We start from the raw sequence: 19,095 nt of genomic DNA, 5'->3' as shown, positions 1-19,095 counted from the left end.
CGGCCGGAGAACCTGTTGTGGTTGGCGGTAGAGGGGAAGCTGTCGCCAGGAAGGGACTATCCACCTTATTACCAGGGACCACAGTGAGTAACTGAAGCAAGTACCAGAGCAGCATTCTCACCAGATGGGGACGGTGAAGAATCGGGGAACTTCAGTGGGAATCAAGCCAGGGACCCAGCCAGTGGAGGTGACGCTTGCAGAGCAGCCTTGTGTGTCAAGCTAGGGACCGAGTGGGCCAGTGTGGGTGAAGCTTGAGAGGTATCTAGAGTGCCAAGCTAGGGACCCAGCAGAGAAGCAGGGGTGACGCTTGAGGAAGATACCACCGTGAAGATTGGAGGAGCTTAAGGGATTCAGTGGCAGTGAATCAGAGGGTCTAGTGAGAGACCGGGAGCTCAGTGTATGGAAGGAAAAATTGTAGTGAAGTTGAAAGAACTGTTACGCCTTGTGTTAGGAACTGTTAAAGACTGTTGCCATAGGAGACAGTATTCCTGCCACTATCTAAGGGTGTCCTGGCCCTAACCCTCTTTTCCCCCCAAAAATACAAAAAGGACTGTTAAGGGAAATAAAACCTCTTTTACATCCAAGAAGTGTCTGGTGCCCAATTACTTTCATCATCTTTGCACCAACTATGCCTCACAGCCAACTACATACAGAAGGATGTCAGCTATCTCTGGCCCTGGAGATTGTCATTAGACCGAAGGAGGCCTAGAACCTTGCTTCATATATAACACCTGCAGAACCCTTCCTACTTGCCATTCTCCATGTCCTGTATTGAAGCAACTTGTATTGCTGCACTGCTAACAGTCTACTCTTAGTTGGACTTGTACTGTATTTATATGAACTGGAATCAACTCATACATTGATGAGCCTGTTTACTCTGTAAAAATAACTAAAGAAAAAGTTACAAATCAGCGCGAAGTGGTAAATATGCGTTATATAGCTGCTGAACACTAGGGTCAAAGAACAAATCCCTTAATATAAATATAACATCAGATAGTGCAGCGCTAAAATAAAAATGAAACACTATAGTCCACCATGATATCAATATCGATATGGGTATTCAGTGAATCATCCTCAAGTGCGAGCGAACACCCGTTAGCAGAGAAGTGATTTCAGGCAGCCCACCACCAAGGAATAGGTTGGCCTCTCACCTGAAGGAATGGACACTTTAGTTATAGAGGGTCGTAAATCGATTTAATCAAGCAAGGTACAGCATATACAGGCATCCGTCAGGGCTCAGGTGTCAGACACTCCTCTGGGACCATAGGGCTCCGGTAACCGACACTCCAATATGACCAAGGTATATATAAAAAAAGGAATGGCGAAAGAATAGTGCTCTCTGTATGCAATGCTTTATTATAAAAAAGCTAAAATAGGACACTCACATGTGAACCGCTGGGTAAATGCATGTAAACAACGGTAGCAATGCGAACCTCCGTCTAGTAGTGTGGATGCGCAGTGGCCGCGGGTGACGTCACGGCGTATCCTCGTTCTGGACGCGTTGCGTCCCAGTGGGCGGGGACTTCATCAGCAGATGAGGATACGACGTGGGCACCCGCGCTATATACAAGGTAAGTATCCATGACAACGAACCACATGGTACAATTAACCTCTCACTAACCCGGAAATCAATCCGGACATAACCCCTCATGATAAAATATGCGCTAAACGGAACTGGATGTTCAGGCACAAAAGACGGGGGATGAGTAAAATGTACATCAATTCAATAAGGAGGAGATGCATAAAAACTGGATAAAATTTATCAACTGGGATGCAACGCGTCCAGAACGAGGATACGCCGTGACTCTCACAGACAGAAAATGTCACAGCAAGACTCTCCATTTGAGTCAGATACAGAACAAATCCTCTCACAAACTTCTCCACAAGCCTCCTCAGTATCCCCAGTAATATTATTACAATTTGAAAAGATGCTTCATAAGGCTTTAAAACAAACCTCAGACCAAATAACAAAAAGCCTAACCAAAGAAATAAGAGAGCTGGGAAACCGCACCGCAGCCTTAGAAATAAAAATGGATGAAATTGAAATTACAACCCAAGAAAATATAACAGAATTGGAACAATTAAAAAAAGAGAATTTAATACTTCAAACTAAGCTCGAAGATTACGAAAATAGAGCCAGACGTTCAAACTTGCGCATAAGGGGAATACCTGAAACTGTGACAGACCTGCAATCTACTATTACTGCTCTATTACAAGAACTAAAGCCAGATATCCCTATTGAACGTTTAGAACTGGACAGAGTACACAGAGCCCTCACAGCCAAAAAGAAAGATGGACCCCCACGTGATATAATCACAAAATTTCATTATTACAGAACGAAAGAACAAATACTAATTGCTGCAAGAGAAAAAAAGGAACTTAATTTCAAGGACACAATTATCAAATTTTTGCTGACCTATCCCAAATTACTATTACTAAAAGACGATCCATGAAACCCCAACTAATGGAACTGCAACGCCACAACATTATGTATCAATGGGGCTTCCCCTTTTCAGTCAGATTTAACTACCAAGGTACAATTTACAGAAGCAGATCAGCAGATGAACTACAACAAACCCTTTTAAAATTAAATCTGACAGAACCCACAAGCAGCAACACTCCCACATGCAGAAGAATGGCATCATCTTCACCTTCAGGCAGCACCCAGAAAATTTCAGAACAAAATGGGAATCATCATTCTCACAAAAGAGGCCGTTATGCCACATCATCCATGGACCAAGAAGATTCAATGGACTGACATCCTAATTCCTGATATCTCTTCATTTATTATGCTAAGAGATGGTTCTCTATAAAAAAAACTATATTTATAACTGAATGTAACTGCATTCTGATAGTCACACACTGTGTGGGATCATGTTACATTCCAGTTATAATTCTTATTACTTCTGATTCATATAGCCTTAGAATATATAAGTGAAATAAGGAAATTCTTGTTCAGTTATATAATATCAGGTAATAACAATAGATTTATTACTTTTTAGGACAAATATGTTCAATAATCCAGAAGAAATGGAAGCTTTTTCTTTCTTTTCTTAAAACAAATATATTATTACCTAACTAATTCCTAGAATTATGTTTTTGTTTATTCTAATCTGAAGCAATACAACCTCAATTTTATGAGTTAACATTTCTAAACAGTTGCATATGAATAAAATATGTAATTGTTTACTCTAAAAGGGTTAAAATCCCCAAATAATTCAAACTATCTTCATCAATACCAATGTTATTAACAGTACCTTTCTAACTGAATTATTTAGCCTAGGGCAAGACTAACCATATACAACCACCCTGGAATAAATAATTTCAACAAAAACTATATTCTGCACTCCAATTAATGAAACATCATTTTGATGTCTTTTGACATAGCACTTCTCTCCTGTAAGCGGAAGATCCGTGTACCCCCATTAGCCCTCCTCATTCTCCCAATCATATTATGTGGGAGTGTGACGAAGGCACTTATTCCCCTGAGAGAGATATTTATTCTCTTTCACGGGTAAATTGTGATTACTTGCAAAAAATAATCTATACAGTGTATCATCTAATCTCATATGTTTTTTGTTTACTCTTTACTCCAGAATTCACTGGTTTCTTTTCTATCTATTCATCTCTTCAGTGCACACAGGTTGATCTGCGCAGTCAGCTCTGCATAACAAAAAGTAAGTCAAAACTATTTGATCTATTGCCATGGCACCACTGAATATACTTTCCCTGAATGTTCAGGGAATAAATGTCCCTCAAAAAAGGACCAAAGCCTTCCGTACTTTCCATAACAAGAAGGCTCACATAGTATGCCTCCAAGAAACACACTTCACCAAAGATTCTACTCCAAAATATATTTCTCCTTTTTATCAACAAATTTACACAGCTTCTGCCTGTACCAAGCAAAGGGGAACTCTAATTGCATTTCACCGATCCACACCATTCACCTTATCATCAGAAATTAAAGACCCAGAAGGTAGATACCTGATACTCATGGGTTATATAATGGATACAGCAATCACGGTGATTTCCTACTACGCTCCTAACAAACAACCTACACCATTCCTCTCACATATATTACAAGTGATTAATACACACAAAATAGGAACAGTGATAATGTGTGGGGATTCGAACCAGGTCCTCCTCCCATTTCTAGATAAATCACCTTTTACACCATCCAAAATAACCTCTAGATTACCTTTTTCTCAACTTCTTTCCAAATACAATCTGGTAGATTCATGGAGAGAAAGTAACCCAATGAAAAAGAAATTCACTTATTTCTCGCACCCTCATCAAACCTTCACCAGAATAGATCATATTTTTCTAACAATAGGAATGATACCAGAAATTATTGCATCAGATATAATTCCGATTCCGTGGTCTGACCATAATGCAGTATACACTACTATAGCCTCAGCCATACCAAAAGCGCATGACCCAACGTGGTACTTACCGGACATAATGCTCAAACACCCACTACATCAGATGGCCATTAAACAAGCTTTAAAGGAATACATATCAATTAATAATACAACAGACATCTCCCCAATAACACTGTGGGAAGCTCATAAGCCTGTCTTGCGTGGTACAATACAAAGACAAATGGCACTATTTAAACGGGAACGCAAAAATCTAGCAAAAAAACTAGAACTCAATTTTAATGCAGCCTACATATCATTTCAAGATAATCCATCTCAGAGTACAAAATCTCATCTGGAAAAATCTAGATTGGAATACGATCTATTTCTCACTGAGTCAGTTGATAAATCCCTCAAACGCTCCAAACACAATTTCTACATGAATACAAACAAACCAGGTACATATTTGGCTCGGGCATTAAATTCAACTAACAAATCTTTCAAACCAATACGTTTGAAATTATCAAAAAATGTTTACACTTGTAATCCAGTTAAAATAGTCCATAAATTTCACTCACATCTCGCAACTTTATACAAGACAAACAATGAATTTAATCCTACAGAGGCTGAATCCTTCTTCTCAAAAATAACCTTACCTGAGTTATCTCAGAATCAAAAAAGCAGTTTGGATGAGCCTATAACTATAGATGAAGTTGCTAACGCCATAAAAGACCTAAAACTTAACAAAAGACCAGGCCCAGATGGCTACTCGGCTTTATACTATAAAACATTCTCAGAAATACTCTCTCCCATTCTCACTGAAACTTTTAACAAACTTCTAGATGGACATTCTTTTCGGCAAGAAACACTAATGGCAATTGTTTGTATGATCCCAAAACCCCTTTCTGATGATACTTCCTGTGTGAATTATCGGCCTATCTCTCTGTTAAACCTTGATATTAAATTATTAGCAAAAATAATAGCAAAACGCCTCAATAGCATTATAGGAAAATTAATACATAGAGATCAAGTAGGCTTCATGCCAAATAGACAGGCAGGCGATAATATACGCAGGGCAGTGTTATTGGCACATATTGCTAAAAAACGGAAAAGCCCTTTATGTTTTCTATCTCTCGATATTAAGAGGGCATTTGACACAGTATCCTGGCAATATATGCAATATTCATTACAAAAATGGGGTTTTGGACCCCACTTTTTAACATGGATCAAAGCATTATATAATAAACCCAAAGCCTATATAAAATATGCTGGATACAAATCTGAAGCCTTTAATATCGAAAGAGGTACCCGACAGGGTTGCCCATTATCTCCCTTATTATTTGCCCTTATACTCGAACCCATGGCCCAATACATCAGAACAAACCAAACTATAACTGGCATTGAAGTAGGAGGTATTACACACAAATTATGTATATTTGCAGACGATATATTACTTTTTCTATCATCACCACAGGTCTCTGGTCCTAACTTAATACCAGCTCTTGATGGATTTGCAGCCCTATCCGGCCTTATGATTAATCCTAAGAAATGCCTAGTGCTTAATATTTCACTCACAAACATGGAATTGATCCCGGCTAGGGCTGCACTCCCATTCACATGGGCAGAAAAATCAATCCCATATCTTGGAATTCATTTAACAGCATCTCATTCTGACTTATTCTCAACCAATTATCCTCCTGTATTAAGACAGATCACAAATCTAATAAAACAATGGTCGCAACTTCCTTTATCCTGGATAGGGAAGATTAATGCAATCAAAATGACTATTCTACCCAAATTGCTTTATCTATTCAGAGTCCTCCCTATTCCAATTCCTTCCTATTTTTTGAGAATAGTACAAAAAAGAGCAACTTCGTTTATATGGGGCTCTTCTAAACCACGTATACCTATACACACACTACATCTTCCCAAAAATAAAGGAGGCCTGGGATACCCTAATTTTACTAACTACTACAGAGCAGCACATTTGGCCAGTCTGTCCAAATACCATGCAAAACAGGAAAATAGGATTTTTTAAAACAGCTTACCTGTAAAATCCTTTTCTTTCGAAGGACATCACGGGACACAGAGCCACAGTAATTACTGATGGGTTATATAGGTATCACTGGTGATTGGACACTGGCACACCCTATCAGGAAGTTCAACCCCCTATATAATCCCTCCCCCTTGCAGGGATACCTCAGTTTTGTAGCCAAGCAATATAGTGTATTAGAAGAGGGGTGGGACCTCTGTGTCCCGTGATGTCCTTCGAAAGAAAAGGATTTTACAGGTAAGCTGTTTTAAAAAATCCTATTTTCTTTCTCGAACATCACGGGACACAGAGCCACAGTAATTACTGATGGGATGTCCCAGAGCAATGCTACCTGAGGGGGGGGAACCACGACCAAGTAGGGTGCAATCAGACCTGAGGACCCTGTACCGCTGCCTGCAGCACACTACGCCCAAAGGCGATATCCTCATGCCTTCTCACATCCACCTGATAGAATCTGGTGAATGTATGAACTGAAGACCAGGTTGCGGCCTTGCAGATTTGAGCCATAGAGGCCCGGTGATGCACTGCCCAAGAAGCACCAATAGCCCTTGTGGAATGTGCCCTGATCTGAAACGGAGGAATCTTCTGTTTCAAACCGTAAGCTTGAATGATCAACTGTCGAATCCATTTAGAAATGGTAGCTTTTGACGCTGCCTGTCCTCTATTGGGACCCTCTGGCAGCACAAACAAAACATCCGTCTTGCGGATCTGAGTAGTTGCCCCTAGATAGGCCTTAACTGCTCTTACTACATCCAACGAATGTAGAGATCTCTCTTCCGGAGAACAGAGATCTGGAAAAAAGGAAGGTAGAACAATGTCTTGGTTTAAATGAAAATCAGAAACCACCTTCGGTAAAAAACTAGGATGAGGGCGTAGTACCACTCTATCCTTGTGTATAATCAAATAAGGCTCCTTACAGGAAAGAGCTGCTAATTCTGATACTCTTCTAGCAGAAGAGATGGCCACCAGAAAAATTAATTTCCTTGTCAACAAGACCAAAGGAATCTGACTTATTGGTTCAAAAGGCCGTTTCTGTAACACAGCCAGGACCAAATTCAAGTCCCAGGGGTTTAGGGGCGCTTTAACCGGAGGATTAAGACGCATCACCCCCTGCATAAAGTTTCGGACCAAAGAATGCGAAGCAAGTGGCCGCTGAAATAATACTGATAAAGCAGAAACCTGGCCCTTGATGGTACTCAAGGCCAGCTTCATCTCTAATCCCATCTGTAGAAAATCAAGGATTCTACCTATGACATATTTCCTGGGATGCCAACCTCTGGATTCACACCAGGTTATATAAGCTTTCCAGACTCTATGATAAATCATCCTGGAAGCTGGCTTCCTTGCATTAATCAAGGTAGATATGACAGGACCTGAGAGCCCACGACTCTTCAGAACGTGGGTCTCAATAGCCAAACCATCAAATTTAGCGTTTGTAAGGCAGGATGGAACACTGGACCCTGAGATAACAGGTCTGGGCGTTCCGGTAGTGTCCACGGGGAACCTACCGTCATCCTTACTATTTCTGCATACCAAGTCCTTCTGGGCCAAGCGGGGGCCACCAGAAGTACCGACTTCCTTTCCTGCCTGATCCTGCGAAGGAGTCGTGGTAGTAGCAGAATAGGCGGGAATGCGTAAATCAGTGAGAACCGATGCCACGGAATCACCAACGCATCCGTCCCGCATGCAAGAGGATCTTTTGTCCTTGCCACAAATCTGTCTATCTTTTTGTTGAATCGGGATGCAAAGAGATCTACATCTGGAACCCCCCATCTTTGGCATATGGCCCAAAAGACGTCGGGATGCAGAGACCATTCCCCTGGAAGTAACTGCTGGCGACTTAGATAGTCCGCCTGCCAATTCTCTATTCCCGGGATGAAAACTGCCGATATGCATGGCACATGCATCTCTGCCCAGACTAAGATCTGGTTCACCTCTTTTTGAGCAGCTCGGCTCCGGGTGCCTCCCTGATGATTGACATAAGCCACTGCTGTGGCATTGTCGGACTGGATCCTGACCGGACAACCCTGTAGCCTGATAGTCCAGGCTTTTAGAGCTAGATGTATCGCCCGGATCTCCAGAATGTTGATGGGTAAGGTCCTCTCTGTCTTGGACCATACTCCTTGGACCGCAGCCTGTTCCAGAACTGCTCCCCAACCTGACAGACTGGCATCTGTTGTTGCCACCGTCCAGGTAACCGGTAGAAAGGATTTCCCCTTCTGCAGGTTTTCGGGTATGAGCCACCAATTGAGGCTCTGACGCACCGCATGCGACAGGTGCATCGGAAAGTCTAATGCCTGAACCTTCTTGTTCCAGGTCGACAGAATACTGTGTTGCAGCATTCTTGAGTGAAACTGAGCATAGGGAACTGCTTCGAATGAAGACACCATCTTCCCTAGTAGCCTCATACAAAGGCGGACTGAGGGACCCTTCTTGGTCCTTACTGTCAGAATCAGCTCTCTCAAAGCAGTGATCTTTGCCTGGGGTAGAAATATTTTCTCCTGGCTTGTATGTATAATCAGACCTAAATATTCCAGTCTTCTTACTGGTTTTAGGAAAGACTTTTCTAAGTTGAGGATCCAACCCAGGTGTTCTAGATACCTGACCGTGGTCCTCAAGTTTCCATTCAAAGAGGCTACCGACCGGTCTATCAAGAGCAGGTCGTCTAGGTATGCTATGACAGCTATACCCTGAGCCCTTAATCTGGCCAGAGGAGGAGCCAAGATCTTTGTGAACACTCGAGGTGCAGTGGCTATCCCAAAGGGCAGAGCCATAAACTGGAAATGGCGCCCTCCTACCTCGAAGCGCAGAAACTTCTGATGAGCAGGAAAAATGGGCACATGCAGATATGCATCTCTGATGTCTATTGATGCCAGAAATTCTCCTCCCTGCAGGGTGGGAACTACTGTTCGAATTGATTCCATGCGGAAGGATTGAATCCTTAGGAATCGGTTCAGATCCCTTAAGTCCAAAATGGGCCTGACATCCCCATTTGGCTTTTGGACCGTAAAAAGGTTGGAATAGAAGCCCAATCCCTGGTCCTTTGCGGGAACTATCATAATGACCTCCTGCGACAAAAGTCGCTCTAACGCTAGAAGGAGCGACTGCTTCTTCTCTGGGTCTCTGGGAACATTTGATCTGAGGAACCGAGGAGAAGGGAATTCCTGAAACTCCAGCTTGTACCCTAAGGTTACCGTGGAGACTACCCATCTGTCCTGGAAGTCCTCCTGCCAGAGCTCTGAGAATTGTCGCAGTCTTCCCCCCACTCGAGTGAGCGGGGGCGCCCCCTCATGCAGAGGTCTTAGTGTTTTGCCTAGTAGGCTTCTTTCCCCAGGACTTCTTTTGTCCCTGGGGTTGACTCTTGTCTCTGGACCCCGATGGAGGCGGCCGTCGAGACTGCCTGGAGGCTGAAGCCCCCGGCGCTGGGGAAAGAGTCCGTTTGAAAGAGGGACGCTTACTCTTCTTCTTGACAGGTAAGAGAGTGCTTTTCCCACAAGAGATTCTCTTGATATAGTTATCCAAGTCCTCTCCAAACAACCTTGCACCACGAAATGGAAACCCAGCCAGTAGCTTCTTACATGGTGCTTCGGCTGACCAATTTTTCAACCATAGGATTCTACGTATATGCACCAACCCCAGTGAAAGACGGGAGGTTTGCACGATAGAATCTCTAATGGCGTCAACCACAAAGCATAAGGCCGCTGGAAGGTTAGCAAACCCCTGGGCCTGCTGTTCAGGTAATACTTTGATGACCTGCTTAACATGGTCTCTTAAGTATTGACAGACTCCAATCGCTGCTATTGCAGGTTGGGCCACTGATCCTGCTAAGGAGAAAACATCCTTCAATAGGGATTCCATCCTTTTATCTACAGGATCCCTGAACATCTGAGCATTGTCTACAGGACAAGTCAGGCTATTATTTATGGAGGAAATGGCGGCATCAATAGCTGGTATTCCCCACATTTTAATAAACTTTTCTTCCATCGGATAAAGTGTTGAAAACTTTCTCGGTGGAAAAAAACGTTTGTCTGGGTGATCCCACTCAGACTAAATAAGCTTTTCAAGTAAAGTATGAACAGGAAAAGCATGTGCTGCTTGGAAAGGTTTCAGTGACCCCAAAGCAGAAGAGGATTCTTTAGCAGTTTCAGGTATGGGCAACTTAAATGTGGAGCGGACCAATCCAGTGAGGATCTGCACTAAGACTTTCTCCTCTTGGGAAGTCGCAGAGGGTCCCTCTCCACCTGAATCCTCCGAAGAGGAATCATCCATCCCATCCTGATCCTCTGAAAGGGATTCATCTCCTTTATCCCAGAGCTCCTCTGTCTGAGGGTCTTGGGGAACAGAGGAAAGCCTAGTGCGTTTTCTTCCACTGAGTGAAGACGTAATCACGGCCATTAATCTTTCCTCTAGACCATTAATGGTTGAGGGAAAAAACCTCTTGTGTAATATATACAGGGGCTGAAGTGCCAGAAGCAGGTGTAGCCCCTGACCCCGATGGCTCTCCCTGGCTAGCCGTCCCTGGTCCATCTTTAGGGGGGAAGGATGCTGCCGACAGGGGGCCCTCAGAACCTGAACGAGATCCCCTAGTGTCTCTGGTTCCTGGGGTGCTTGAACCTCTTCTACCCATAGTGCAAAGCAACAAGGTGTGAGGTATACAAATGAACACTGTCCGCTGAGCGATGTAGTCTGGCTAAAAGCCTTGCTACCCAATGCTCAGTCTGGTGTTACTTCAGTAAATGCTGCCTAGGAGAATGCCTGTGTCCCACCTTACATGCGACCGTCAGCTCTGTGTCTCTCAGAAGGCTGAGTGCACCTGTACAGAGTGCCTTTAATAGCCTGCAGCTGGCCTGAGTGGGAGTCTAAACACTCTGTGCTGACATCCCGCCCCCTCCTCTACCGCCCCCCCCCCCTCGAGTTTTGAAAAAAACGAGCGCTTCCCGCACTCCCGACTCTCCTGTCATGCTCTGGAGAAAAGGCTGGGGATGGGGGGGGGGAAGGAGGGAGACTGGTAACAAGATTTGCCTGAACGGCTATCTTCAGAGATGGTGGCCATTAGGCCACAGAGCCCGGGTGGTATAACCACTTTCTAGACCCCTGTGGCCCCTCTCTAGCCTGGGGGGGAACATTCAAACATGAGAAATCCCCCCATCCACCTTACCTGCTTGCAGCCTGCTTGATACGCTGGGACATACACAGCGATTACAACACCTGAGACAATCAGTCAGCATGTGTAGGTTTGTGCTCTTGGCAGCCCCCGGTGGTCACAATAGGCATAGCATGCATTTACCTTAAAGGAGAAAAGCCACTAGAACTCAAAAATTCTGTGGAATCTCCTCTTACCTTATCCAGCCGCAGGGTGCTGTTTACACAGACCCAATCTTCACCTCTCACGGTGGGCTCCGTTTGAAAAAACCGTCAGAGACTGGGGCCCCCATCAGTAAGGGGATCCAACAGTTCTGGGACCGTAAAGTACCTCGCCAGAAATTAGGAAGTTTAAAGCCATTTTCTGATCTGCGGGGTCCAGCTCTCTAAAAAGAGAAGCATTACGGGTAAAACCTTGTTTCTTCGGCGAACCGAATGGATCCGGTTCGCCTGGCTTGCCCCAGTATAGGATCTTAGGATATTCCCTTTGGAGCTCAGCACAGGACATCTTTACACGTCCATCACCTAAGACACTGGCGTAAAAACTGAGGTATCCCTGCAAGGGGGAGGGATTATATAGGGGGTTGAACTTCCTGATAGGGTGTGCCAGTGTCCAATCACCAGTGATACCTATATAACCCATCAGTAATTACTGTGGCTCTGTGTCCCGTGATGTTCGAGAAAGAAATCCCATTATGGGTATTTATAGAAGCTTCAGAAAATGACCCTCTATTAATATCAAATTTATTATGGCTTGATCCTAAAGACCGCTTTAAAATTCATAATCCCATAACTAAACACTTCTTATCTCTCTGGGATAAACTAAAAACCAAATATCAGTTACAATCTCCACACAATCCTCTCCTTTCTTTTATCAGAAATCCGGCCTTTTATCTGGCATGGATCTACCCAAATTCTTTTAAAGCTTGGACAACATCAGGCATTCAGACACTAAATGACTTCATAGCATCTAAATCATTCCTTTCATTCCCATCGCTTAGAGAAAAATATGATCTACCAAACTCTGAGATATTTAGATATCTCCAAATCAAAAATTTCTATACACCATTCCTAAAGGGGGATACACAATTATCCCAATTATCCATTTTTGAATCAATCTGTACAAAAGATCCATTTGCTAAAGGTACAATTTCATCACTTTATAATCAATTATATGGAGTAGCAAATCTTAATAGACCCTCTTACATTCAGAGGTGGGAGGAGGACCTGGGACGAACTTTAGAAGACACGGACTGGTCTAACATATGGCTCACATCTAAGTCATCTTCACCCAACATCTTAGCACTGGAGACAAATTATAAAGTCCTAACTCGCTGGTACCTTGTACCCGCTAGAGTGGCAAAATATTCACCTAATACCTCAGCTCTTTGTTTTCGAGGATGCCCAGAAATAGGCACATATTTACACATATGGTGGACGTGCCCAGTAATCCAAACCTTCTGGAAGGAAGTCTTCGTGATTGCATCTAAAATATTTAAAAAAATAATACAACCAGATCCATATTTAACTTTACTTAATCTAAAACCGGAATGGTTAACACTCTCTCAATTCAAACTTATGATCCAACTAATAACTTCTGCACAAACAGTGGCCAAGGCATGGAAATCTCCTACTTTGGTACTAGCAGAAACAATTCACAGAATGAATAATACAATGTCCCATGCTAAGATGGTAGCCATCGATCAAAATCAAATTCCAAAATTTGAAAAACTTTGGCATCCTTGGATAAAACAACAGTTCCTGTCAAACTTCAATGACTCTGTCCTGTTGCCATGGTAACAGATTAAATGACTTACAGAGACACCCATTCTAAGGCTTCAAAGAGAACTAAAAAGAATAATAAACTGACGAGCGGGACAACCTTGTGGACCATACCTCTACCTTTCAACCCTTTTTCTTCTTTCTCTTTCCTTTTCTCCACCTTACGATTAAAGCTCATTATCAGAATTTATTTGACCTATATACACTCTACTTGTAAACAATATGTATAGTAGGTATAAATCATTTAAATACCTACAAAAGTAACTAAGGAAATGATATATATCTTTAATTTAGGTTTACGTAAACCCAATGTTTAATATTTGAAATTTCATGATATTTACCTATATAAACCCTACTGTAAAACAATAAGCTTACTTTATAGATCCTTGTAAACTTACTTTATGTATCTTTATAACATTGTATACTCAATAAACTTCTTTTGACAAGGAAAAATCATTAATCGTAATCAAACTGTTATGGGTAAAGTTCCACTTTAACCTACACAGTCTTTTCCATTGGCATAGACATCTGCTTTAAGATTTGTTCAATAGATACAAAGCTTGACATTTATAACCTGGATTTGTCAAGCACCATATATACATCCTGAAGTTTGATGACCTACATCAGCCTAGTGAAAGACAACTATGGTTACTAAAATACAACACGTCTACTCACACTCGGAGAGGAAGTCCAATCTTTTAGCGTTCTGCTCCACACTTGTGTTCCACTGGTTGAGCATTATAGAGCGGACGCCTGCCACACTTAGCAGGAGGGCCGTCTCCACTGGCCTTTCCAGTATCAACTGACTTTTACTAATCAAACAGCAGAAAAAAATGATTTCATGAGTTAATTGCTGCAGGAAGTGATTTCTGCTAGCAATAATATAAAAACAGAGGGCTTTAAATAGAAAATAAAAATGTGCAATACTTTAACAGCTGAAAATGCACATAGGAAGAATGGTCTGAACATTTTTACAGTTTCACTGCAACAAGAATGGTACAACTAAAGTAACATGCATTTTAAATGGATGGCTTTACTTAGAGGACACTATGGTCATTATACATGTTATACTATAAATATATACATATATACACATACATACACATACACATTATCTCACAAAAGTGAGTACACCCCTCACATTTTTGTAAATATTTTATTATATCTTTTCATGTGACAACACTGAAGAAATGACACTTTGCTACAATGTAAAGTAGTGAGTGTACATCTTGTATAACATTATGAATTTGCTGTCCCCTCAAAATAACTCAACACACAGGCATTAATGTCTAAACCGCTGGCAACAAAAGTGAGTACACCCCTAAGTGAAAATGTCCAAATTGGGCCAAATTAGCCATTTTCTCTCCCCGGTGTCATGTGACTCATTAGTGTTACAAGGTCTCAGGTGTGAATGGGGAGCAGGTGTGTTAAATTTGGTGTTATCGCTCTCACTCTCTCATACTGGTCACTGGAAGTTCAACATGGCACCTCATGGCAAAGAACTCTCTGAGGGTCTGAAAAAAAGAATTGTTGCTCTACATAAAGATGGCCTAGGCTATAAGAAGATTGCAAAGACCCTAAAACTGAGCTGCAGCACAGTGGCCAAGACCATACAGCGGTTTAACAGGACAGGTTCCACTCAGAACAGGCTTTGTCATGATCGACCAAAGAAGTTGAGTGCACGTGCTCAGCATCATATCCAGAGGTTGTCTTTGGGAAATAGACGTATGTGTGCTGCCAGCATTGCTGCAGAGGTTGAAGGAGTGGGGGGGTCAGCCTGTCAGTGCTCAGACTATAAGCCACACACTGCATCAAATTGGTCTGCATGGCTGTCGTCCCAGCAGGAAGCCTCTTCTAAAGATGATGCTGAAGACAAGCAGACTAAGGACATGAATTACTGGAACCATGTCCTGTGGTCTGATGAGACCAAGATAAACTTATTTGGTTCAGATGGTGTCAAGCGTGTGTGGCGGCAACCAGGTGAGGCGTACAAAGACAAGTGTGTCTTGCCTACAGTCATGCATGGTGGTGGGAGTGTTATGGTCTGGGGCTGCATGAGTGCTGTCGGCACTGGGGAGCTACAGTTCATTGAGGGAACCATAAATGCCAACATGTACTGTGAAATACTGAAGCAGAGCATGATCCCCTCCCTTCGGAGGCTGTGCCACAGGGCAGTATTCCAACATGATAACAACCCCAAACACACCTCCAAGACGATCACTGCCTAGCTAAAGAAGCTGAGGGTAAAGGTGATGGACTGGCCAAGAATGTCTCCAGACCTAAACCCTATTGAGCATCTGTGGGGCAACCTCAAATGGAAGGTGGAGGAGCGCAAGGTCTCTAACATTCACCAGCTCCGTGATGTTGTCATGGAGGAGTGGAAGAGGACTCCAGTGGCAACCTGTGAAGCTCTGGTGAACTGCATGCCCAAGAGGGTTAAGGCAGTGCTGGAAAATAGTGGTGGCCACACAAAATATTGACACTTTGGGCCCAATTTGGACATTTTCACTTAGAGGTGTACTCACGTTTGTTGCCAGCGGTTTAGACATTAATGGCTGTGTGTTGAGTTATTTCGAGGAAACAGCAAATTGACACTGTTATACAAGCTGTACACTACTACACTACTCAGTGTTGTGACATGAAAAAATATAATAAAATATTTACAAAAATATGAGGGGTCTACTCACTTTTGTGAGATACTGTAATATATATATATATATATATATATATATATATATATATATATATATACACAGTATATACGGTCCAATCGCAACCGCCACCCCTGTCCATTGGTTGGCTCTGCACACACCCCATCAAGCTGGCAGCGCTTCCCTCTGGGTGACGAGCGGCGACTTCTTGTGGGTCTCCTCATAGCGGTTGTGTGTCTCCTCCCTTCTCCTCCTAGGTGACCAATAGGGTCGCCTGTCCTCTCAGCCAATTGCTTCCTGATTGGCCGGGAGGAGAATCAGTGTGACAATAGCGAATATTCAATCACTATTGTCACACAACTGGGTGGGCTCAGGGGGCAGTGCTCTGAGCCTCGAGCCTACCCTTTTTTAAAGCCTATTAGAGCCCCTGGCTCTAATCACGTGCTTCAAAAAAAAAAAAAAAACCTCATTGGAATCCATGCACCCGGCGCCCTGCATGTAGGTTAGGGGGCCTGATGCATGGATAGAGAGGGGGGGGTGACGCCTGTGTGCACCCCTAATGGATGGGCCGCCACTGGAATGGACTTTACCGAACCACATACGCTTTTCAAAATTAGTTCATTTGCAAATATTTTCTATACAACCTTAAAATGTTCTCATCAATGAGGTCTAAAATGAATGTCAATTTCACTAATGATTAGAAAGTTGAACAAATGTTCTTAGAATTAAACATTTTGAACAAAATTCCAATAATGAATGGCCAGCTTAAGGCAAAAATATACAAGTCTTCAATAATGAATCATCAGCCTGTCATTACTTTACACAACAGCTCCAATTCTCACAGCCAGAATGCATATAAAGAGGTTTGTTTTTGCTAAAGCATGGGGGTGTTAAAAGCTGATAGCGGTATTAACCACTTCAGCCCTGGAAGATTTGGCTGCTGAATGACCGGGCCATTTTTTGCGATTCGGCACTGCGTCGCTTTAACTGTCAATTGCGCGGTCGTGCGACCCTGTACACAAACAAAATTGACATTCCTTTTTTTCCCACAAATAGAGCTTTCTTTTGGTGGTATTTGATCATCTCTGCGTTTTTTATTTTTTGCGCTATCCACAAAAAAAGAGCGCCAATTTTGAAAAAAAAACACAATACGTATTTTGTACTTTTTGCTATAATAAATATCCCCATTTTTTTTTAAAAAAGCAAATTTTTTTCTCAGTTAAGGCCGATATGTATTCTTCTACATATTTTTGGTAAAAAAAAAAAAAAAAATCTCAATAAGTGTATATTGATTGGTTTGCGCAAAAGTTATAGCGTCTACAAAATAGGGGATAGATTTATAGCATTTTTATTATTATTATTTTTTTTTTTACTAGTAATGGAGGCGATCTGCGATTTTTATTGGGACTGCGACATTATGGCGGACACTTTTGACACATTTTTGGGACCACTGACATTTATACAGCGATCAGTGCTATAAAAATGCACTGATTACTGTAAAAATGTCACTGGCAGGGAAGGGGTTAACACTAGGGGGCGATCAAGGGGTTAACTGTATTCCCTGTGTGTGTTTCTAACTGTAGAGGGGGGGGGGGCTGACCTAGAGGAAATGACAGATCGTCTCTCCTCACAGAACAGAACAGGGATTTATGTGTTTACACACACAGGTCCCTGTTCTGCGTCTCGTGCCCGTGATTGCTCGTGGCCTGCAGTCATCGTGAACATCAGCCACCAGCATCGGCATCCCCGCAGTGCAGCGGGCATGTGCGCGTGCCTGTTATCCCGCTTAAAGGAGCTGACGTATAGCTACAACGCCTCGCGGGATCGTGCCGACCTGCCGCAGTATAGTGACGGCAGCTGGTCAGCAAGCGGTTAAAAAATGCAAAATGTAATATATTGCAGCTTACCAATCATTAGATGTGACATCAGTTTTCTTTTTTAAAGCTTTTCATCTCTGTATTCACCTGGTAATATGGCTGAATTTGCATGCAGAGTGCCCTAGGTAACACCCACATGTGATGCTGAGCCCCATGATTGAAAGAACTGAAATCTAGAAACAGTAGGGCTGGCGAGGAAAATGCTACATTTTCTTGGATGTCTTCCAGCCAGGAAATGATGTGGGTTCTATCTGACTTGCTGCAGCTTCTAACAAACCCTGAGAGAAGCCAGAATATCTAAATTTATTTACTTACTAGTTTAGTCAACATTCTTACCTCTTTTGTGCATCGATTGTTGATTGCCTTGAAAAACTTTGACTTGTCCGCATCTGGTCTATCAGAATCATCAACTGACAGCCTGAAAAAGACATTCCATAGAAAAAAAGTATATATACAGTACGAATGTCAAAATGTAAATTACGTTAATTCTTCTGTCTTTGGTTTATTTAAGACAATGAACCAAAGGAAAGAACGATAGCTGGTGTTTAAAGTATAAGACAACACTTCTTCTTTATTTTTGGATTAAGTGGAGAGGGATTAGAACAAATGCCAGCTTTTTTTACTATTTACTAGCCTGTCATCCAACATTTGTTGGTGGAAAATTGGACAACAATTGTCAAAAGGAGCGTACTAACGGTAAGATTTTAGGACAACAGTCTGTCAACAGACAATCCCCTGCCAACAATCGTACCGTGGGTACGAGGCCTTAGCCTCCCTATTTGTCCTGTTTATTGTTATCATTGAAAGTAAAAGCAAATCACATATTTTGGGTTGTCCCCAGAAAAGTAATAGAGGAAAATCTTCCAACGGGAACACTGGTTCTGGTCGCCTGGGGGTCCCCAAGGGATTCCCCTAATTTGTAGGGACTTCTTCCCACTTCCTGTTTTGGCTATGTGACAGGAAGTGCAGGTAAATTCCCCCAATGGGGCACAGATGGCAAAAAATAAACCAACAAGGGTTATAACCCTCTCTTACTAAATCCAAAATGGAAAAAAAAGTTTTGCCTATGACGCTGGAGTAGATATAGTGCTGAATTCCTCCCATTTGTGAATTTTCTGCCTGTTAAATAATGAAAATGTTTTGTAACCTTTTGCAATCTATGACAAGTCTTGTTATCTTAAGGGAAAACTACAGTATAGCTGACGCTACTATTGCTGACCTTCTTCAGAAAA

General features: G+C 42.4%; 1 protein-coding gene across 2 annotated transcripts in view; it reads right to left on the bottom strand.

Moving 5' to 3' along the window:
• Positions 1 to 19,095, bottom strand: part of CFAP46 (cilia and flagella associated protein 46) — a 333,386-nt gene that overhangs the window by 7,823 nt on the left and 306,468 nt on the right. For both annotated transcript variants that reach the window (XM_073596084.1, XM_073596086.1), the window contains exons 57-58: positions 18,200 to 18,281; positions 14,011 to 14,147 (exon numbers count right to left, since the gene is read on the bottom strand). In XM_073596084.1, coding sequence (XP_073452185.1) covers positions 14,011 to 14,147; positions 18,200 to 18,281 — 219 coding nt within the window. The remainder of the gene's footprint in view (positions 1 to 14,010; positions 14,148 to 18,199; positions 18,282 to 19,095) is intronic.

Source organism: Aquarana catesbeiana, linkage group LG08 (assembly GCF_042186555.1).
Source record: "Aquarana catesbeiana isolate 2022-GZ linkage group LG08, ASM4218655v1, whole genome shotgun sequence".
NCBI classification, from domain to species: domain Eukaryota; kingdom Metazoa; phylum Chordata; class Amphibia; order Anura; family Ranidae; genus Aquarana; species Aquarana catesbeiana.
This window is presented reverse-complemented; position numbering and strand designations above follow the sequence as displayed.